General features: G+C 35.7%; 2 protein-coding genes across 10 annotated transcripts in view; one reads left to right on the top strand and one right to left on the bottom strand.

Annotated features, from left to right (window-relative positions):
* The window catches only part of tenm1 (teneurin transmembrane protein 1), a 542,101-nt gene that overhangs the window by 494,626 nt on the left and 23,933 nt on the right, over positions 1–23,542 (top strand). For all 9 annotated transcript variants that reach the window (XM_068221426.2, XM_009301393.5, XM_073952089.1 and 6 more), the window contains 4 exons: positions 648–802; positions 7,148–7,514; positions 10,103–10,613; positions 22,085–22,257. In XM_068221426.2, coding sequence (XP_068077527.1) covers positions 648–802; positions 7,148–7,514; positions 10,103–10,613; positions 22,085–22,257 — 1,206 coding nt within the window. The remainder of the gene's footprint in view (positions 1–647; positions 803–7,147; positions 7,515–10,102; positions 10,614–22,084; positions 22,258–23,542) is intronic.
* The window catches only part of LOC141385799 (uncharacterized), a 460,928-nt gene that overhangs the window by 421,186 nt on the left and 16,200 nt on the right, over positions 1–23,542 (bottom strand). The gene's annotated exons all lie outside the window — the stretch shown is intronic.

Here is a 23,542-nt window from a genome sequence, read left to right as displayed (position 1 = left end):
AACAACAGTAGCCCAATATTCTATTCAAAGCACAGTTTGCACCTTATAAACTCTGTGCTATTAAAGACCTGTGGAACAGACATCTCAAAAGAAACAATAACAATAAAGAGCAATGAAGTCTTTGACAGCAATGAGGCCAGCGATTGTTTCCTGATGTTAGTGGCCTGGAGGTGTATTTGTGCTAAAGATCAGTTTTAATTAAACTGTAACAATGCACATTTGGGCACGGCATGATTTAAATGTAAAAGCGAGTTGCCTTGCACACCTCAAGGTGATTTGCAAGCATTCGAATAGAACAAGACAAATGAAAGAGAGAAATTGGATGAACAGTGAAAAGAAATACCGATTTTTTTTATTATTTTTTTTGCATATCTAATGTCATTTCGCATAAATCTGCATACGTAAGATAATTTGCATACATTTAAGATTCTGAGAACAGAGTGATCACACACAGAGGAATATACTGCCTGAGACAGTCAAACTGGTCTTTCTTCATTGCACCGTTCCTCATCATCTGCCGTTTAGCTGCAAATGCATTGGCAATGCAAATGCTGCATTATTTGTTACGCCAATAAAGCACATTAAAACTGAAAGAGATGGAGAGAAATGACTGTGCCTGCGTGTGTGTGTGTCCTGTTGTCCTGCAGGTATCGCAGTGGACAAGCACGGATTTATTTACTTTGTTGATGGATCAACAATCCGTAAGATTGATGACAAGGGAGTGATAACAACCATCATTGGATCAAACGGACTTACATCTTCTCAGCCGATCAGCTGCGACTCTCGAATGGACATCAGCCAGGTGAAGAAAATACACACTATCACACATATATACTAACAAATCTAGACACGGTGGCTCCGAATAAACCACACAGAATGCATGAATGTTGTTGCGTTAGAAACAAAATGTGGCTTCAGCAAGCAAATGTTGCTTGACCTTTTCTCAGAACTACCTTCATTTTTCTTTGATATTTTTGCAATTATTTTTAATCAGCCGGTCCCTGGGTATAAAGAGCCAGCTCACGAGTGATTTGTTCATTATCAGAATAACATTGGTAGCTCTGTATGTTTTGATCACTAAAAAGAAACGACTTGTGAGAGTCATTTGTTGATTGTCAAAATAACACTGGCCGCTCTGTATGCTTTTAGCTGGCAGAAAGGAACAGAATCAACCAAGTCATTTGTTCATTAGCAGCACAACAGTGGCCTCAGTTTTTCAATTCAATTGGTAAAAAAGGAAAAGATCTTGAACATAAGAATCATTTGTTTGTGAATGGGGTCATAGTGGTCATGCTATTCTTTTTGACTGAGGGAAAAATAAGTTGTTCATAAAAGTCCTTTCTTAGTTTAAAAGACTAAGTCTTAATGAATATAGTAGAGATTCATTGAAAAGAACCGTCATCAGGCTACACTGGCCGTGTTGTGTGTCTGTTACTGCATGCAGCCCACAGTGAAAGAAATCCGAGAATAAATGGATGCTTTCTGCTGTTATTTACAAAGTGTTTCTGTTGCATCACATTAAAAACAGACTGCATATTCATGATAATGATTTCTTTGCCCATGCTTCGCAGATTCAACACTGCTGCTTAAAAGCGTATAAACGCAATACATGGAATAACCATTTGAAAAAATAACAGCATGGTTGAAAAGATGCCTTTGAGTTAGCAGAATGCAAAACTAATATCACATACACTGAAAAAAGATTAATCTTAGTAAATTTAAAAATCTATGTGAAAGCAATATTCCACCCAAATATTAAACTTCTCTCCTTTTCTTACCCTTTACTTGTTTCAATTCTTTGTAACCCACCGGTCCTACAGCACCCATCCCATTCTGAGCAGGGATCCAACTGGCGATTCTTTGCATGTTAGTTGACTGCTTTAACAAGGAGGCTAAAGACCACGACCCCCAGCATCTGTCGCAAGAGCATCTTTTAGGTTCAGAGGAGTGAGGTTTACCTGCATAGCTCTTCACTAGCTGGCCTCCGTTATGCTCACCCCCCTAAACCTCACTCCCATCCTGGACGAGCCCCTAGCTGTAACCCACCAGTCCTACTGCATCCATCCCATTCAGAGCTGGGATCGAATCGGTGATTCTTTGTATGGGAGTCAGCTGCTCTAACAAGGATCCTTAAGACCATGGCCCCTAGCGTCTGTCGCTAGAGCACTTTTTGAGGTCAGATGAGTGAGGTTTACCTGCATAGCACTTTGCTAGCTGGCTCACCGCCTGGCCTCTATTACACTTACCCCCTAAACCTCACTCCCATCCCGTACGAGCACCCATGTGTAACCCACCAGTCTTACTGCACCCATCCTGTTCTGAGCTAGGATTGAACCGGTGATTTTTTGTATCGAAGTCAGCCGCTCTAACAAACAGGCTAAAGTCCATGACCCCAAGCGTTTGTCACTAAATCACCTTTCGAGATCAGAGGAGGGAGGTTTACCTGCACATCGCTAGGAGGCCTCCATTACACTTACCCCCTAAACCTCACTCCCATCCCGGACGAGCCCCCACGTGTAACCCACCAGTCCTACTGCACCCAACCTGTTCTGAGCTAGGATTGAACCGGTGATTCTTTGTATAGAAGTCAGCTGCTCTAACAAAGAGGCTAAAGAACATGACCCCAAGCGTTTGTCACTAAACCACCTTTTGAGATCAGAGGAGTGAGGTTTACCTGCACGTCGCTAGGTGGCCTCCATTACACTTACCCCCTAAACCTCACTCCCATCCCGAAAACCCCCACATGTATCCAACCAGTCCTACTGGACCCATCCCATTCTGAGCTGGGATCGAACCGGTGATTCTTTGTATGGGAGTCAGCTGCTCTAACAAGGAGGCTACAGACCATGGCCCCTATAGCGTCTGTTGCTAGAAAACCTTACATGAGTGAGGTTTTCCTGTATAGCACTCCACTAGCTAGCCTCCATTACTTCTTTATGAGTTTCTTTCTTCTGTTGAACTCAAAAGATGTTTTTTGAAGAAAGCTGAAAACCTGTAACCATTGACTTCCATAATATTTGTTTTTCCTAGTATGAAAGTCAATGGTTACTGGTTTCCCTCTTTCTTTAAAATACCTTCTTTTGTGTTCAACAAATGAAAGATACTCGTAAATGTCCTGAAACACATTTAGGTGGGCCATCCCTTTAAGATGATTCAAACTAAGGTTGTATTTAAATGTAAAATCGATACTTTAACCCAGCCTCGTATATATTTTATTCACACACAAATTTACACATCACTCATAACGTATTTCTTGGATATGGCCTGCCTCTGTCAGTTTAATAACCACTATTAAGTTCTTATAGGCAGTCCCACACTCTTTTAACTTTGTGTTTGTGTTCAGACATCAAAAAAAAGGATCTGTCAGTATGTCTTCTCACACACTCGCAAAACGAAGCGAATAAAAGCCCAGAGAAGCTGAAGAGCCGCAAGATGAAGGAAACCCTTCATACACACCCCACACAGCGCCAGTCTGGACCGACCCTCCTTCTCTCTCTCCTTCCCTGTCTCATTCTTTCAACCTTTTCCTTCAGCTCCACGGGAAGCTCGCGCACACACGCACACACTTTCCGCCGTTCACCTCAAGAGTGAGAAAGTGCTGATACTGAAGGTCTCTCTGGTGCTACAGTTACATTATACAGCTTGCAGCAACATCCTTACTTTTCTTTTATCTCTCTCCCTCCTTTGAGGTTTCCGCCTTTCTCTGCTCTGTCCATTTTCAACACTAAAATCGTAAAGCTTTTCTCAAACATAAGGCAATTCCACATCTTTCTCTTAAAGTGCTCTTAAAAATCTATTTTACTCTCTCTCTCTCCCCCTGCAGTTTAACTCAGTGTGTCCTCATTAAATCTGCAGGACTGCTCTCCCTTCAAAGTCAGACACAATTCTTCCCGCTCCTGAATAGCATCAATTTTTGGCAGACTGTCCCTTGATTTCTCTTTCATTCTCTCCCTCTCTCTCTTGCTCGCACTCTCTCTCTTCTATCTACACACACACACACACACACACACACACACCGCACTTCTCCACAGTTCATCCGGTTGGGTGTGTTGTGTGTGAATAAGAATCAGACAGTGAGGAGAGATAGAAAAGGAGAGCCAGAGAGAGAGAGAGAGAAGGGGAAATGAGGTGCCGCAGGCCACTGGGTAAAAGAAGCACTGAAATCTGCATAATTCCCAGCATGCATGGGATATGACACACTTCACACTCAATACTGTCCGGCTGTCGGGCAGCTATGGACACACACACACACACACACATAGAACCAATATATATATATATATATATATATATATATATATATATATATATATATATATATATACATATATTTATATATATATATATATATATATATATATATATATATATATATATATATATATATATATATATATATATACATATATTTATATATATATATATATATATATATATATATATATATATATATATATATATATATATATATATATATATATATATATATATATTTATGTGTGTGTGTGTTTTTTTTTTTTTTACTTTGCTGCACATTAGGGTATAGTGGAATGACTGAAATATTATCAGCCACTGGTATAGATCACAATGTAGTTATTTTACAGGGGATTTAATGGGAAAATGGTCTATGTCATTGGTGTAGATCTCCCAAGGGCTGTTTTTTTTTTCAGTCCATCCTCACACTAGTTCTACGGCTGCTTGCCCTTGTGTTATTAAAAGTAGACAGCAGCTGACATGGTTATTTTAGTGACTGTGAGTGACAGAGCTGTTCAAAATCAATATATTTCTTCAGTTGCAAGCCCTTGCGATTACCAGGGTTTCTGCAGGTTTCATCAAGTCAAATTGAAGACTTTTTAAGACCCCTTTAAGACAATTATACAGGGTTAATAATATTTTTTTTTCTTTTTCCTACTTGCTACAAAAAAAATGTAATGTACTTATTTTTAGTCACATCATTTAATGTGCCAAAACAACAAAATTCTATTTATATTTCCTTTTTTCAAGATATTATTATAAAAGACAAGTTTAACATTGTTAAATGTATATTTATTTATTGTTTTACTCTTTGTTGTCAGCACTTTGGTCAAATGTGTTGTTTTAAAGTTCTTTATAAATAAATTGAAAATTGAAATAAATAAAAAATTATGGAGACAATTACATGAAAAATATTTACACTCAACTGGTGTGTGTGGGGGGGGGGGGGGGGGTGTGTCACGGAAATCACGATCAGTGAGAGGGGTAACGGACACGGAATTCTCGCTCAGTGTGTTTTTTTTTTGCCTTCAAAACTGCCCTAATCCTTCGTGGCATATATTCAACAAGCTACTGGTAATATTCCTTAAAGATTTTGGTCCTTATTGACATGATAGAATCACATTTGACTACAGTGAGCTCATTGTCATGTTCAAGAAACCAGTCTGAGATGATTTGCGCTCTATAACAAGGCGCGTTATCAGGCTGAAAGTAGACAACATAACAGAAGTACACTGTGGTCATAAAGGGATGGCTACTTTAATGTTTCAAACTGCTTTTGTGTAAAGTAAATATAAACTATAGTTAAAACAATGCTCCTTTTCATTCTGTGTAATATATGTATTTACAATAGGTACAAATATGTGACCATACTAAATTTGATACAGTTTTTAACATTTTAAAGCTAAGTAAAGCATAGTTTTTTTTAAGGAATAATTTTAGTGCTGCAAAAGCGGTCTTTCGTGTCATTTAATTTTTTTTTCTAATGTCATTTAACGATTATTTGTATATAAACTATTATTATACTGAATGACATTTTAGTATGTTTATTCCACAAATCAGTTTTATTTTTTAAACTAAGAATAATAAAATTTAGCCATGCACTTTATAACTAAATCATATTATATTATACAGTTGAAGTCAAAATTATTAGCCCCCTTCAATTTTTTTCTTCTTTTTCACAGTATGGAAATTTCACAGTATGTCTAATAATATTTTTTCTTCTGAAAAAAAGTCTTATTTGTTATATTTCAGTTAGAATAAACACAGTTTAAAATTTTTTTAAACAAAATTTTAGGGACAAAATTATTAGCCCCTTTATGCTTTATTTTTTTCTCAATAGTCTACAGAACAAATTATTATAACCATTGTTATACAATAACTTGTCTAATTACCCTAACTCGCCTAGTTAACCTAATTAACCTAGTTAAGCCTTTAAATGCACTTAAGCTGTATAGAAGTGTCTTGAAAAATATCTATTAAAATATTCTTTACTGTAATCATGGCAATAATAAAATAAATCGGTTATTAGAAATGAGTTATTAAAACTATTATGTGCGGAAAAATGTTGGAAAAAGCTCTCGGTTAAGCAGAAATTGGTGAAAAAATAAACAACCGGTCTAATAATTAATTCTGACTTCAACTATATATTATTATATTATATTATATTATATTATATTATATTATATTATATTATATTATATTATATTATATTATATTATATTATATTATATTATTTTATATTATATTATATTATATTATATTATATTATATTATTTTATATTATATTATATTATAATATTTTTTTATTATATTATATTTTATTATATTTTATTATATTATTTTATATTATATTATATTATATTATATTAGCAAAACTAGCATAGTTAAATGGATCAGTGAAGCAAGGCACATCTTTTACTTCTCACAGTTTAGCAGGCCTCATTTTTTTCTAGGCAAAAGAGGTTTTTCCACCTCCAGTTGTGAAAAGTAGTTTTGCCGTTTTTCACCTCCAGATGACCGGCGTGCGCCACAGTTTCCAGGGAATCGTTTTCTGCTTTCTCTCAGATTGTGTAAATCCAAACCATGTCCACAGAATACAAGTCACAGTATGATATCAAGTTATTCCTCTGCATCACTTGTTCAAGGCCGATCACGCTGTCTATATTCACACTTCTCCATGATTCATCTCTTCCTTTTGTATTTTATGTAAAACGGCCCTGCTCTCTGATATTACATGTAAATCAGTATTATAACAGTCGAAATGAGATAACACCCCGTCTTTCCTTTGAGCCAGCGAGAGTGTATCTGTTTGGCCATAAGCAGCCGAGAGTGGCTGTGCAATCTGAAAATCACTTTTCATAAAATGTAATAATACATATTTGTATATCCACAGGTGCGTTTAGAGTGGCCCACAGACCTGGCAGTGAGTCCGCTGGATAACTCTCTCTACGTCCTCGATAATAACCTTGTGCTCCAGGTCAGCGAGTCTCAGCAAGTGCGAGTTGTTGCAGGACGGCCCATCCATTGCCCCATGGCCAGTATTGAACCGGTGCTACTGGGAAAAACAGCGGTGCGGTCAGTGCTGGAGGGAGCTAAAGCTATTGCCGTCAGCCACCAGGGCACACTGTACATCGCAGAAACCGATGACCGAAAACACAGCCGAGTGCAAGAAGTATCCACAAATGGAGAGATGGTCATAATCGCGGGGGCGACCAGTGAATGCGATTGCAAGATTGACCCCAACTGCGAGTGTTTTTCAGGTGAGGAAAACTTAGAGACAAATGTAAAATGTATTTTTCTCTGTAACCCACTGAGAGTGTTCTTCGTATTGATGATGTGGGGGGGTTATCATGTTACGGCACTGGTTTTAAATGTCATTTCTGATGTATATTTTGACTTGAGTTGAGTTTTGGGGAAATGCAAGACCTGCTTGTAAAAGTAGCAAAATCTCATTATAGCAGCAGTATACAAATTGACTTTCTTCAGCAAACTTTTCAGGAAGCTAGGAGGCTGAAATTTGGATATGTTAATTTCACAGCATTGAGACGTTTCATAATCCTGGAAGAACTGCTTCAGAATGCATACAGGTCTACAGTCAGTGGTTAGATTTCTATAAAAGCCTTTTCCAGTAAGCTAGATGCATGAAATTTGAGGATGTCCTCGTATCCGAGAGTGACCCTTTTTTTACACACACTAATGTTTTATTTGTCTAAGCTGAAAATACTCAGAAATAATTCATCAATAGTTTATTCCACTGGTTCTATGGGGATTTTTGTTTATCACTACACTGTTATTTTATGTATTGCCCTATATTTTATAATGATGCATGAATACTGAACCATGAGTCTAAGACAATTAACACAACACACAAAAACAATCCTGGGTTGTATAAACTCAATGCTTGGTCAAATATGCACAAACCCAACAGTTGGGTCAAAACTATTTATTTAAATTGAACAAAAATTAAGCTAATTTTGGGTTTTTCCATATTTGTTCCAAAGTAAGATTAAAGGGGTAGTTCAGTCAAAAATAAAATTGTGTTATTTACTATTTACTCACCCTCAATGGTTCCCAAACCATTTTTCTGTTTAACGCAAAAGTATTATTTAAAAAAACATATAAACCTGTAGCCATTGACTTCCATGGTAGGATGTAACTATCAATTTGAACGATCACTTTAATACAAGTATCAGGCCCGGATTGGCTAATCGGGAGGACCGGGAGAATTCCCGGTGGGCCGGTCCGTTTTTTGGCCGCGAGGGCCGGTGTCCCTAGCCCCAGAATCTGTTGCTCTCAGCAGTCACACTTTTTAAATTAATTTATTTACTTACTTGACTACAGTCTTCTTATTCATTATTTTACCACAGCTCTGCTCTTTTTATATATAACCAGCCTACAGGTTAATGATGATATTAGTCAGATGAGTCAGTCCTTCATATACATGTTATGGTCCAGTGGTTAGCATGTTAGATTACGACGCCACCGACCCGGGTTTGATTCTTGTCTGAGTATGTTTTTTTTTTTTTTTTATTATAGTTTTATTGTTAAGACATATAATACTGTTAGGGTTTTTGAACATTTAAAGTTCTAAAGCAGCTGTTTTCTCAAAAAAAAAAAAAAAAAAGACGTGATAGTGTAATTAGAAACTGAATTGGAAATGACCTTATTTTAATATAGTCAGTCGTGAACTGAGGTGGGCCGGTCTAAGGCTTGAAACTCCAGGGCTGAAAAAGAGTCCCACTCCGGCCCTGACAAGTATTCATTTTGCAATTACATATGCATGTGTAATTAAGCATTTTCTACTAATATAGCAATACATAATATAATATTTTCCAAATAATGTTTAACAGAGCAAGGAATTTTCACAGTATGTCTGATAATATTTTTTTCCTCTTGAGAAAAGTCTTATTTGTATTATTTTGGTCAAAATTATCAGCTGCTTTAAGCTATATTTTATTTTGACTTTTATTTACTTTATTTACTATTTACTTCAAGCTGTAAAAAAAAAATATTAAATACAAATTTTAAAAAGTGGAAAAATCAAGAGAAGCAAAATAATTTTTAAAAATTAGTTAAAATTTTGTAGGTTGTAATTTTTTTTTTTTTGCAATATTTTGCTTGAATTTAATAGTTTTATCTTTCAATTTCTAAATATGTTTGGTAACTAAAATATTATTTTAATAAATATATCTGCTTAATACATAAACATTAATCAAACATTAGAATTAACAATACAAAATACGAAGAAACGGAGAAATGGAGAAAAGCTCATTTATGCTGAGCACTTTATATATAATTGATTTTTATTACACATGCATAATTTATTTTTTATATGGTTATGTATTGTATTTTTGTACTATATATTTGTATTACTATATATAAAAACTACATATACAGTATATAGTCAGTATATGTAGGCTATATACACAGAAAATTATACTACTGACATCTTTCAAAGGTACATAGTGTATATTTCTATTGCATATTGTTACATATTACAGGTCTTATACAGTACTTGCATTTTGTTACTGCATTTGATCCAAAATGGTCTGCGGTGTGCCATTAGGCAACTATGCTGTGTGACTCTGTCATGCTGGGAGATTCAATTTGTGAATATTTTCCTGCCAGACTTGTTGGTATGACACATTTAAGAGTCCTGGCTGCTGCTGTATGCAGGTTTAATTAGAGAAAAATCTTTATTATTTAACTGCCATAGACAAGTGTTGCAGTTTTACTGCAGCGGGTCTCTGAGGGTTAATCGTTAAGCCCAACACTGAATGCCTAATGAACTAGACTTCCCTTTTTCCACTTCTTCTCCCTCTCATTCTCTCCATGAATGTGTCCCCAGGTGACGGAGGTTACGCTCGCGATGCCAAGCTGAAGTCTCCCTCATCTCTAGCGGTTTCTCCTAATGGCTCCCTCTGCATCGCTGACCTGGGGAATGTGCGCATTCGCCGGCTCACCGCTAACCATCCGCAGCTCAATCCCGAGGGGCTGTACGAGCTCGCCTCCGTGGCCGATCAAGAGCTCTATCTGTTCAGTCCAAACGGCACTCACCTGTTCACCCGCAGCCTGGTGACAGGGGACTACCTGCTTAACTTCACATACACCCCAGAGGGCCACCTGAGCAGCATAGCAAACAGGGAAGGCACCATAGCGCAGTTGCGGCGGGATGCTAATGGCGTGCCCCTGTGGCTCGTAGCCCCGGGCGGCCAGGTGTACTGGCTGACCATCAGTAACGCCGGGATGCTGAAGCGCATTTCGGCTCTGGCGCACGACCTGGCGCAGCTCAGTTATTACGGCAACACGGGGCTGCTCGCCACCATCAGCAACGAGAACGGCTGGACAAGCGTCTACGAGTAAGTGCTGTCCTTCGTCTGCACTCCCTTTGTCTCTCTCTCTCTTATCAGGAGAGTGCGCTGCAGTGCCTGATTTATAGGTGCGCCTGATAGCGCGATCTGTCTTCGTTTTCATGTGTCATATCCTGTCGTTGCTTCCTTTAGAGTCTGTTTCAGCCGCTGTCATGGCAGAGTTGCAGCAAGTTTCTTTTCTTTAGTACAGTATATAAAGCAGCGTTCCCACCCAGCATAGATTAATCTTTACCTGCGTCTAATCTAATCACGATTCATCAGAATTTATCAGAAGGAAAATAATCTAATAGAGTGTGATCGGCAGTGTTACCTGAGATCGTTTGAAAGAGTGCAGCAGTTCGATTTCTCAAGCTGCGTGTTTTTCTGCTGCAATGAAAATCACTCAGCCTTAATCTATCCAATAAAGAAAAGAACTCTGTATCCTCTTCTGATTTCACTATGAAAGAGCCCGGGTACCTGTGAGTGTGTGTGCGCGCGCGCGCGCGCGCGCGTGTGTGTGTAAACTGTTTGCATGGGCATTTTCAGGGATTTGTGAGACTGAGCTGCAAGTTCTAATTTAGTGTGAAAATGTCAGGGGCTTCTTTTCCCCTCTCTCTCTCTTTCTCTCTTTTTTGTTTGATCAACTCGGTGACCTTTCACACACTGTGTTTACACACACATACACACGTTCTCATGCAGCTCATGGTGTGTAGCGGTGAGGCGGATCACATGCTTGTGTGTGTCTCTGTGTGTGTTTGTACCTGTGTTTGGTGTGTTGTGAGACACTGCCCCCTGCTGCTGCAGAATGGTACATGCTCAATCACTGATGCTGTGTGGTTTTGTAGCAGAAGTGGCTAAACCATTTTTATTCTGCAAGAAAGAACATTTACAAAGATACAATATGAGCAAAGAGACAAAAAGCGTTGCATAAATAAAATTCCAGCAAATTAAACAAGTTGAAATGATTTTAGACCAAGAAAGAGTTTTACATGCAATGTAATTGTTAGTTTTTTAAGTTCATATATGAATCAAAGCCCTTTCAGAAAATAAATATTAAGGGTGTTTTTTTGAATATTCACATTTATGGATGTAAAATTTAGCCAGAAAAAGCAATAAATGAATAATAAATTTACAATGAGAGGGATCTAAGTTCAGAGATTAACCAAAGAATACTTTTTTAGGGGGAAATGCAAATCTTTAGAAACAAGATTTTTTTTATGAAACTGGAAAAGTCAACCCAAAATACTTAACAGTAAGTACACTCCCAAAATAAATGATTTAGTATTTCGTTATATTGAGTACAAAATTAGCATTTAGGGGAAACATTGTTATTTAATTTAACTAGTTTGATATTTATTGGGTACAATTATGAATGATTTTGATTGCGACTTTGACAGCTTTATTAGATACAAATACATATATATTTTTTTAAGAAGCTAAAACTGTTTCCAATCTATGTCACCAAATATATTCCTCCAAAAACCTATGCAAGCAGGTAAAGAGATCTGAGAACTATTAATATCTTGGTTTGACATAGAACTGTGAAAGGTTTGGTCAACAAAAAGGTTTGTGTTGTCGAAAATAAAATAATCTAAAGAACTTTTTGTGCCAGATTTGACTAAAGGTATAACAGAATCAGGGATTGAATCAAAACAATGGGATATTCTTTGGGGGGAAAAGGAAAATGTAACTTGTGCATACATTTTTCATATGAGAAAGGGACACCACAGTCATCTAGAGCTAACTAACTAAAAGTATATTGTGGCTAAACCATTGTTCTGTTCATGTTCGATAAAGCCTAGTAATAATAACCAAAACAATTTTGTAAACAGGATCATCAGAAAGCTGCAGTTTTGGTGGTAGCACTTTACAGTTGCTGTTCAACAAGGACATTAGGTATCATGAATTAATGGTAAAAAACGTATATATATATATATATATATATATATATATATATATATATATATATATATATATATATATATATATATATATATATATATATATATATATTTTTTTTTTTTCTTCCAGATAATTAAATTAAATATATTTTATGAAATGTTAAAATTAGTTAGTATGATGCATGTGAAATAAATATTAACCTACAATAATAAATGATGTCAAATGCTGAATGCTATTAGTTACTATTTATTAAATAATAATAATAACTTTAACATTAATTCAAAAATTTAATTAACTGATTATTAAATAATGTTCCATTATTTAAATTTATTAAAAAGATCATTAGCTAATAATAATAATAATAACAGAAAGCTATATTTTTGGGTTATAATATTGTATATTTTTGCAATGTACCATAAACAACACAACATAAACATAAAAACTTATCATACATTTACATATCTTACATTATATTAGATTTTGTTGTATTTTTGATGATAGAATTTTATAACTGGTAAGGTTAGTTAATGCACCATGTACCAGAAACATCACATTTTGTCAGCATTTCTGGATTCCGGTTATTTAATTTACATAATAACCCATGTTATACTGAAAAGTTTGAATTTAATTGTAGTGTATTACCATCTGTTCACATTTTAAATGGGTTCATATGGATCTTTTTATCCTGACTAGATGCCTGTAGCTTATTCTGTAACCCTGTAGAAGCTCATTTAAATTATGTTGCATCGTTCTGTTCTGCACACAGGCTGAAGGAATTAACGGAAACGGTGTGTTGACTTTGATCAGCTCCCTCTATCCAGAAGTAATATCTACTGAATATTTCAGAAACATACCTCAAAGCAGAATATGTGCCAACGTAGGTGTTGCAAACACATCAACAACCGCCTTTGGTTCAGAGAAATTTCTCAGATCTGATCTGTGTGTAGAAATAAATGACTTGAGATTAAAAAAACATATTTAAAAAGTTTTTTTGTTTTTATCCTGCAGTGTTCACATCATAGCAAGCTGCCTACACTGCCTTTGTCGTAGTGAAATATAGTTAGTTCATCTTCATTTAACCACCATCCTGAGTTACTTCACTTTTTATTCTTGTTTTTTTGTTTAGGAAGAATTAGAAGCATTGGCATCTTTGAATCAAGTGTTACATCAAAGCTCATGATGTTTCTGGTCTACCTGACCCAAGACCGTTTCTGAACTTTTTTTTTTATTATTATTAGCCTTGGAGAGAATCCTATTGTTCACCCCTATGGCTGGGCCGATAAACAATAATATATCAAATCACATACATAACAAGGATAAGCTCTGGAATTTTTTTTACTCCATATTGATCTAAGAGCCAATCACACAGCAGAAATGTGCAAGAATGGTAGAAGCTTGTATCATATTATCATATATTATTATTATCATATTTCATATTAAAGATGCACCGAATTTCTGGCCGCCTAAAATTGTCGGCCACTGAAAATAGGCTATGCTATGGACCCTCTAAGTTTTGTGGCTTCAGCCATTGTTGGGAGACTCAAATCTGGAAGCAATAAAAACTGATATCGAAATATACATCACTATTATTTAAAATTAATGGAAAATAATTAATTTAGATTGCATTTAATGCCATATCGCCTAGCTCTATTCACCCAATTACTTTAGTAAAAAACTAAAAATATCCTATACAGTACTGTGTTTATTAGAGTATATCAGTTCACGATAGTTAACATTATGATGTAGCGTCCATTAAAGTCTGTGTGAAATCAAAACTGACAATGCCTATTCGAAAAGTAAACGAAATCCACATTTAGAACATATAATTAATCAAATTTTTTGTTTCTGTTAAAGGCTGAGATATATACTTCTGTGGTCACTTTGCAGCCACATCTGATCTCTGGTCAAGTTGAACAATAGACCCGTTGCACTATTTGCACTACATTGATGATGATTGTAAGCTGCACCAGAGATGCCTTGAGATGGCCCATTTTCCATTACATTAAAATTATTATTTACATTAAAATATTTGTTATTTAGTTAAAACATAAAAATATTATTTACTGCATATCTTTAGAAGAGATACAGTTTGTTTTATACTTTTAATATGAAAAACATAAAAAATTATTTATTTTGTTTCTAAAAGTACAAGTTGCACTATTTTAAAAAGTCAATGCTAGTTTTAGTCGATGAGTGTTTTAATTTCAGTTGATCAATGTTGATGTTAAATAAATAATTATAGGTAGTAGATAGTTGTGCGTGTTTCTTTCAATTATTTAAAATCAGTACTGCACCCTTCATTCAGAAATCTCTGACATACTATGTGAGCATATTTACTGTACAAAACCTGTCAGAGGACAAAAAAAGAGTTACAATTCTCAATAATTCGAGATTTTAATTTTAGGCCAAATCGCTTAGCCCTAGCTAGCATACATTGTTATCCTTTAGGTGAATTATTCATTCACACAACTTAATCCACAGAAAAAAGCTTGTTTTTAATATCTGAATATTTCCTTTTGCATTTGGAGTGTTGGTCTTTCTTTGTTTATTTCAGTTTGACATCATTCAGCCACAAAACTCTTAACCACACTCCTCTAACCATTAGTTTGCTATAAGGGAATGATGTGCAAAAAGAAAGCCATGCCAATAGTCCATTTAAAATGAAAAGCACATAAAACATATCAAGATTAGGGTCTCTTTAGTATAATCCAAAAACACTATAGTATTCACCATAAATTACTATTTTATTATGTAATTCGAGGAGTATCTGAGGGTTGTTTCCCCCAAAACTTGATTTTAAACCACCCTACATGTTGTAAATAACCATGTTTTTTACTTTAAATAGTTGTGTATGTAATAAAACATCGCAAATATAAGATTACATTTTAGAAATCTTTCAACATCCTCCTTGCAAATATGTTGCATTCTGTTTATATGATGAGAACAAAATTGTGGATTTCCAGCAAGGCTATTTTATTCAGATAAAAAGTAATAATTTTCTAGAGATGATACCAATGTATTTTTCAATAAATCCAATATGTTATTTTCGCAATAATAACGTTAGCTGCTTGTTGATGGATAGTAATGTCTGCAGCAGTGCAAACACAACAGCTTGCGGCCTACATTTAAGATTTCTCTGCTTTTCTCTGCTTCTCAGATGCTGGAGTCTGAAGTGTTTAGCGTCCTTGTTAGAGCGCCCGCCTCTCATGCCAAGTTGTCAAATGCAGGGGTTACTTAAAAGTACAATTTTAGCAGAATTATTTGTGTCCCCTTCAAAAATCGCTCTTGAGAAATTTGAAGTTTAAAGTCCCCCTTTGAGCATCGGCCGCTATCACCATGAAGATTAATGCTTTTTTCCTCTCGGTGGGGCAGTGCCTGTGTGTAGATACAGTACTGAACTGACCAGTCTGTAAACAGGAAAAGCTGCATGAATACAATCTCAGGAATCATTAGGCAACTAATCAACATTCAAAGTTACAGCACACTAGGCTTGAGGCTTGAAAGTATTCTACGGTATAAAATACTTCGATTTGGCTCGTTGGTCGCCAGGTCATTTTGAGTTTAATACTCCAACTTTAGACATTTCCTAAAGATGCCGAGGGGAAGTGAATCTCTGCCTGATGATTTGATTTGCAAAAGCGAGAGACTGCTCAATATGCAAGCGTTAGTGTCTTGATGCAAGTGTCTGGCAAACCAGTGATGCGAGACAGTGGTGTTGGAATGATCGATTCACGCGTTCAGATGCTGCTATGATCCCTCAGAATGCAGTCTAGGTGGGTAGGCAGCTCATTAAGTTTTGACACATAGCCATATTAGTTGTGCTTGCTAAGGTGAGCATCACTATTAATGTTGGCTCTGATTTCTCCAAAAAAAAAAAAAGCCTTTGAAAGTACAGAGCCAGCACCTTGAACAGACAAGAACCTCACATTTGCTTCAGACGATAGTTTTAGAATAAGATTACAAAAGAGTTTTAATGAGAATCCGGTGACATAAACCTTGTGGATTAGGTGCTTATGCTGGCACCGGCAATCCATTTAGTCCCTTTTCAGTTCAGGTTTATTTGTATAGCGCTTTCTGCAGTACACTTTGTTTCAAAGCAGCTTTACAGAAAATAGAAAAATAAAGAAGATAAAAGGAGAGGAAAAATGGTGGCTTACAACCCCCCAGTGAGCGAAGGAACCAAAGAAACACTCCCTAAGATGTTTAAGTAGATGAAGAAGAAACGTGCGTTTCAGACAGACTCCACTTTTTGAGGAGAGCAGAACACAGTTGCCGATGTCTCTTGATCTGAACCGCGGGACTTTGAATGCTCAGGAGCTTCATCTAACGAAAAGCTTTTACTCCTTTACAGCAGTGTGGGTGGCCAGACACAAGTGTATGAAACAAACTGGCAGTGACATTGATTGGACATAAATAAAACAGGGACAGAGCAGATGAAGAAGTTTGAGTTGTTTAGTTCTAAATGCCGCTCCAGAAATTTTAATGAGATAGAGAAATGAAACATGTCATAAGCACTTCACCTCCTCATTATATCACATGACTTACCAGCGAGGATCTGCCACACAGATTCAAATGTCAAGTCATCTGTTCCTCTCTGGTGCATCAGCAGATTCCAGCATTCACCTTTATAATGTCTCTCACACCCACACATTTGCTTTCTGTCACTTTCGTACTGACTAATTATATTTTTTATCCTACAACCTTTTTCTAATTGTCATTTAGCCGTTTGGTGTATTTAATAAGCTGTTATGCAAGTATTTAGTTCTTCTTTAAAATGCAGACACAGTGAAAAGTCCATCAAAGGAAGCTATGCTTGGATAAAACTGTGTCCTGTGTGCTTGGCACAGTGTTCATGAGTTCACTAATCCCTGCGTATAATGAAGGTAAACAGATTTGGCTTGCTGTCAAAGACGGGACTGCAGCTTGAGACTCAACTAAAGCTCTTAATAACCTCTGGACTACTTAATAATGAAGTTAGTAATGAATAGAAAGCGGAGGTAGAGTTCGGGATGCTGGAGAATTGTCACAGGACGCAGATAATCAGCTGTTTATGCACGTTTGCATTATGATTGACAGGATAAGATGAAGAACTTAAAGCTCATCTCACACCTCCTTTAGAACTGCATTTAACCCTTGTGCACTGTTTAAATTTACTATCCTTATTGTTATGTTCGGGATGAAAACATCCACTGAGTTAAACTGCTGTAAAAATGCATCAGATAAATATTTTTAGGCAATTTGTTTTTTGCAGAAATCTGTTAACCAACAGAAAACTACTTAGGGCTCTATTTTGACGATCTATGCGCAAAGTGCAAAGCGCAGTGCGAAAACGTATTCAGGGCATGTCAGAATCCTCTTTTGCTAATATAAGAACAGAAAAATCCGCTTTGCGCCATGTCGCATGGTCTAAAAGGGTTGAGTTCATTTTCTTAATGAGTTAAAGGTTTGTTTTGAGAATAAACCAATCAGAGTCTCATCTCCCATTCCCTTTAAGAGCCAGTTGCGTCGCGCCTTAAGCGCATTTGCTATTTACATGACAACTTTGAAAAACTGATCGTTTCACCAGCAAGGAAACAGTTAAACAGAGCATCTGCAGCGTGAGAATGAGAGATAAGCCTCCATTATCTACTTTCACTTTCGCTCTTGGATAGGGAAACCTTGTACGCACAGACATCAATTAGCCTATAAATAATTCCTTTAGTTTGTTAAGCGCAAAGATTTGCTTCAAAACTATTTCTAAATTTAGTTCTAATTTCCAGCAAACGAAAAAATGAACAATAATAACGAAGTGTGCTCAAAAACCTGAGTTATATCAAAACACATGCTGTGCCCCATATGGTCTGAAACCTGACAGGTGGGCAAATCTAAGCTAGTTTTTAATAAAAACAAATATAAATATGGATATAATAAATAATACTGCAACTAATAATAACATTATACAAAAGCAAATTTTCATGAATAAACTGAAAAAGCCCCCGAAATGAAGAAGGCATAAAAGTATGGTTTTTAAATTTATGTAGGCTAGAAAATAATATGTTTTGTAATATTTTAATCCTTTATATTTATATCCTATATATATCCCTATTATATCCTATATATATATATATATATATATATATATATATATATCCTTAATATTTTAATTCTTTTTCATATGTAAAAATATTTGCGTATTGATCTTGTGTGTATTAGGCAGTGTGTAAGCGAGGCGCACAACTAACGCGCTCTGCGCTGGACAATAGACTGGCTTTGTTCTTGTCTATTGAAAAAATCTATTATAGATTCTCAAAATAGCAACGTGCCACCAATGTGCGTCAGAACACCTTCCTTTTTAGACCAAAACGCCTATGAGCGCAAATGCATTTGCTATTTAAACAGCGTGGCACAAAACGTCAAAACGATTTTTGCGCCAAGCTGAAACTAGCAAACAACAATTGCGTCACGCCTTGCGCCACATTGCGCCGGATGTATGATAGGGCCCCTTAATGTTACAGGATTTTTACTCTTTAATTGCCAAGTTCATAAATGATGTTACTGATTTAGAAAAAAAAACACAAAATGACTTATTTTTAATGCAAAAAGTCATTGTGGACTGGATTTTTTTTTTTTTTTTAACCTTTTATCACAGTCTTGGACATGTGAACGATTAGTAACAACATTGGCTTTGAAGAATTGTAAATATTTATTTTTTCCCCTAATGTGCTGTTAGTGGCTGTTTTTGGCCCATTGACTTCCAATATAACAACATTTGATTGTGCATAAATACACAGCTTTTGTTTTTATTTACCCATTCTGAGAGCTGAGATGCATATTTTGATTTTCTCAGACACATTAAGGTAAGTACGTAAAGGTCACTCTCGCACTTTCACACACTCACAGACACACACACATAAACACACTTTAATTTGATGTTATACTCCATATTATTTTCAAAAACTAAGCTTTTTTTGCACAGGCCTATCTAAAGAGTTGATGGGCCAACTGATGTTCAACAGTAAAATTACAAATGTTACCTCTTCCAAACAAGGAAAAAAACAACAACTATCAAAAATGCATGACTATATGGTGTCATGGTTTTGTAATAAAAAATGTGGTTATATTGTAAGTTGTCAATGAAGCAAAAACAGCCAACAACAAATATACACACTGTATATACACACTGTACATATACACACTGTAGACATGTCCAAAAGGACCTTTTGCACAATATTTGCTTTTGATGACTCAACCCGTTTAATTAAAGCATCAAAATATGAGGAACATGTAAAATTGACAAGATGAAAGAGAAAACTAGGTTAAGGCAAAAACTAAAGCTTCACTGATTATTGTTTTTATTTTACAATGCAAAAAGGGCTCTGAAAAACAAAAAGCTCACATGAAATAAAGTATTTATTGACTACAAAATAATCTGTTATAAATATTTCATTGGTTCTCCCTCATATTTGATCAGCAGCCATTATTCAGGAAACTTCTCAGTAGCTCTGTTTACTTGCATTTGCAAAAATGAAACAATCAGGCTGTCCATTGGGTCTTAAAAAGGTTCAAAAACAAAGTTTTAGGCCTTAAAAATATTGTGTTTTAGGTCTTAAATCGTTTTTTAAACAGATCTTAATTTTTCTCTGTCCTTGTAAAGCTATGAGCATGGGCTGGTATAAAGTTCTGATGGTATGATAACCCTATAAATAAAAACATCACAGTTTCATGATATTGTGGTTACTGCTCTAAAATATGTTTTAAACTAAAACTTTTTTCCCCTTTGAACACAATATTTTATTATGAGAAATAATTCAAACCATAACCAGAACCATAATGTCAAATGAATCACTGACATCGGTTGTCTTCGTTAGTTTCAAAAACACAGATTTCTTTACAACTTAGAACAGCATTTTGGGATATTTAAAAAAAAAAAAGATATATATATATATATATATATATATATATATATATATATATATATATATATATATATATATATATATATATATATATATATATATATATATATATATATATATATATATATATATTTAAATGGCATCTTTGGATATTTTTCTAATTAAATTCCCTAATTGTCAGAGAAGGGAAACTAAAAATAATTACCCAGTTCCTCGTGATAATAAAAGAGCAATATACCCCTTTATATTATCTTTCATTCATTCAAAAACTCTTTACAGAAGTAAGGGGGAGTAGACATATTTATAAAAAGGCATTAAACTTAAGGATTTATAACAGAAACACATTAAGTTAAATAGAAGTTATACTCTTAAAGCCAACAAATTTATATGTTTGATTATTTATGTAATTGTCTCCACAATAGAGATACTTTTAACAATGTTAAACTTGTCATTTTAAAAATAAAGAAATATTATGTTAAAAAAAAAGTGTATCTAACTTTTCTTGTTTTGACGCATTAATGCACAGCCGTCAAAGCAGTTCCTGGAGGCCTGGAGCTCTGCAGTTTAGTTCCAACACTAATTAAACACACATCAAAGTATTTGAGTCTTTTAGACTTGTTTGAAATCTACAGTTAAGTTTGATGAAGCAGGGTTGGAAATTGTGCAATGCTGCAGCCCTCCAGGAACTGGCTTTGACACATGTGCATTAAAGTATGTAGCTTTAGGAAATAATTCTAATATATATTATTGTGGCAAGCAAAAAAAAATCCATTAGAAATAATCATTAGTTTTTAGTCCTGTAAGTCTAAAATTTCATTCATAATGGTCTTAAAAGTGTCTTAAGAAGTCTTAAATTTGACTTGATGAAACCTGCAAAGACCCTGAACTATTGAAATTTAGGGCACATGCAAAACATTCACACTCTTCAAACAAACCTGAAAATATCCGGAATCTGATGTATGTCTTTATGGTTGTTAAATTGTAAAGAGTGTTAAACCTGTCAACAACGAAACTCTGGAAATAATAGAGATTAATTAACGCATAAACACCATGCCGCATCTGGTTACGGTTACTGCACTTTCACAGTTGTCAAGAACAAGCTGAATAGAGCCTTTATTCTTAAGGAGCAGACGCTGATCTTCCAGTTTGTGTATGTTTAACAACATCCTTCTGAAGGATTGAAACTTCAGGAAAGTGTGACTGAAGTTTATTTTAACAAGCTCCATGATCATTTCAGTTCCACCTTCACAGTTCAGCACATTTCAGTGGATTGTTTTATGATCCTGTCACTATGTAAGTCAGTCTTTGCAAAGAGGTCGTTATTGAACAATGCAGCAGCGCAAACTATATAGGACCCAACAGCAAACCCAGGCTGCATGCAAGTCAAGCAAAGCCTTGTTTCTCATTTCACATGCGAATGGGGCGTTTACACGGAGGTCTTAAAGGCATGGCTGCAAAAAAACAGCCTGTTTACTGCTGTTGTAAGGGTCAGGAAGGGGATGGAAAATTGTCGTGAAGAAACTAAATTATGGCACACGAAGCCTTGGCTGGCGTTTCAGATGGCATCTGGGAAAAATAAAATGATAAAAAATGCATGATATGACCCCTTTAAACTCGCTTACATACACATGCATTCACACTCACTCATTTAAAGTTTAATACATCTCTGTCTCTCTTGCACAGGTATAACTCTGACGGACACCTCATCAATGTGACCTTGCCGACTGGAGAGGTCAGCAGTTTCCATGGAAACATGGAGAAAGCTGTCAGAGTGGAAGCCACTGCCTCGAACAGAGAAAACTTTATTATAATTACAAACCACTCTGCGGATAACACCATGTACACTCTTCGACAAGGTGAGAGAATGTATGTGTGTGTGTGAATCTGTAGATCATTTCTTGTAAATACTCTGCTCACAAAATATATTTGAACAATTCAGCCACATTTAAAGGATCTTGTGAAATAAAAAGTGTTGGATGTTAGTTTCAGTTTGTTAGTGTTAAGAATATTTATTAGCTAGTGTGATCCAAAACAGTGACAACATTTGCGTTTAGAAAATATAAATAAACATCCATTGTTTGCAGTTTCTCACTTTCGTCTAAATAGATCAACAGTTTTTTTCGCGTTACCTCATACTTCAGTTTCTGATCAAATCTTGACCCATTAAATGCTCTCTGACATGTCTTGCCTCTTTCAAGACACTTCTCATTGAAATACGCACTTTCACTGGCAGAGCTGCGATAAAAACGAAATGCTATTGGCTGGGTTTTTTTAAGTGCTACTCTATGTCCCACCCTCTCTTTATTATTCAGTTGAGACAAAGAGCATAGAATCACCAAGAGGTGACACTCTAGTGCAATTTGGGAAACAGCCACTAGATGGCGCGGCGGCCATTTTGGAATGAAAATTCCAATAGAACAACAGCATATTATAAGCCTGCAAAATAAACTGCTAAAAGTGCTGATGATTGTCATAGTAAGTGTTGTTTTGTCGTCTTTCAGGTTGCGTCTCAGATTTAATGTGCTTTTTAAATGAATAAATAAAAAACAAAGCTGCTGCTTGCCATGCGACAGCAACAAGATCCAATGGACAGCCGATCCCTTTCACTCCAAAATGGCATAATCCAGGGCTGTTGCTGGGCGCTGCTGTTGCGATGGAACGTTCTATTGAGTGTCGCCTCTTGGTGATTCTAAGCTCTTTGGTTGAGATGACATCAAACATCAACCTTTAAAGTTTTTTGGGTGGTGTTAGTATCAATTTACTAGTGGTAAGCGTATACAAAGAATAGTGTGGTCCAAAACTAAATTTCTCTCAGAAGATTTAAGGGCAGATCACACTGAAAGCGCCTTCCAAAAACATGAGGCGCACCATAATGTAGACAAGAAAAAAAGAAGAATCAGCTGCGTATTGTGCACGTGTGTTGCCTCTGATTTTGGTGTAATTTTAATATTTAATAATATTGTGATATTCAAGATTTGTGAGTCATACAGCTCTGCATAACTCAAAACTGCAACCACAAGTCTCTCACAAGTCTTTACTATCTTTAAAAGTCTCCATAGTTGTCTTGACAACACAAACATCCCCGTCACCTCAACGGAAACCACGCCTCTGCTTTCATTTGATTGGAGAATGAAAAATATG

This window comes from Danio rerio, chromosome 5 (genome assembly GCF_049306965.1).
Source record: "Danio rerio strain Tuebingen ecotype United States chromosome 5, GRCz12tu, whole genome shotgun sequence".
Lineage (NCBI taxonomy): Eukaryota > Metazoa > Chordata > Actinopteri > Cypriniformes > Danionidae > Danio > Danio rerio.
The sequence above is the reverse complement of the archived record's forward strand: the minus strand, read 5'-3'. Positions and strand labels throughout refer to the sequence as shown.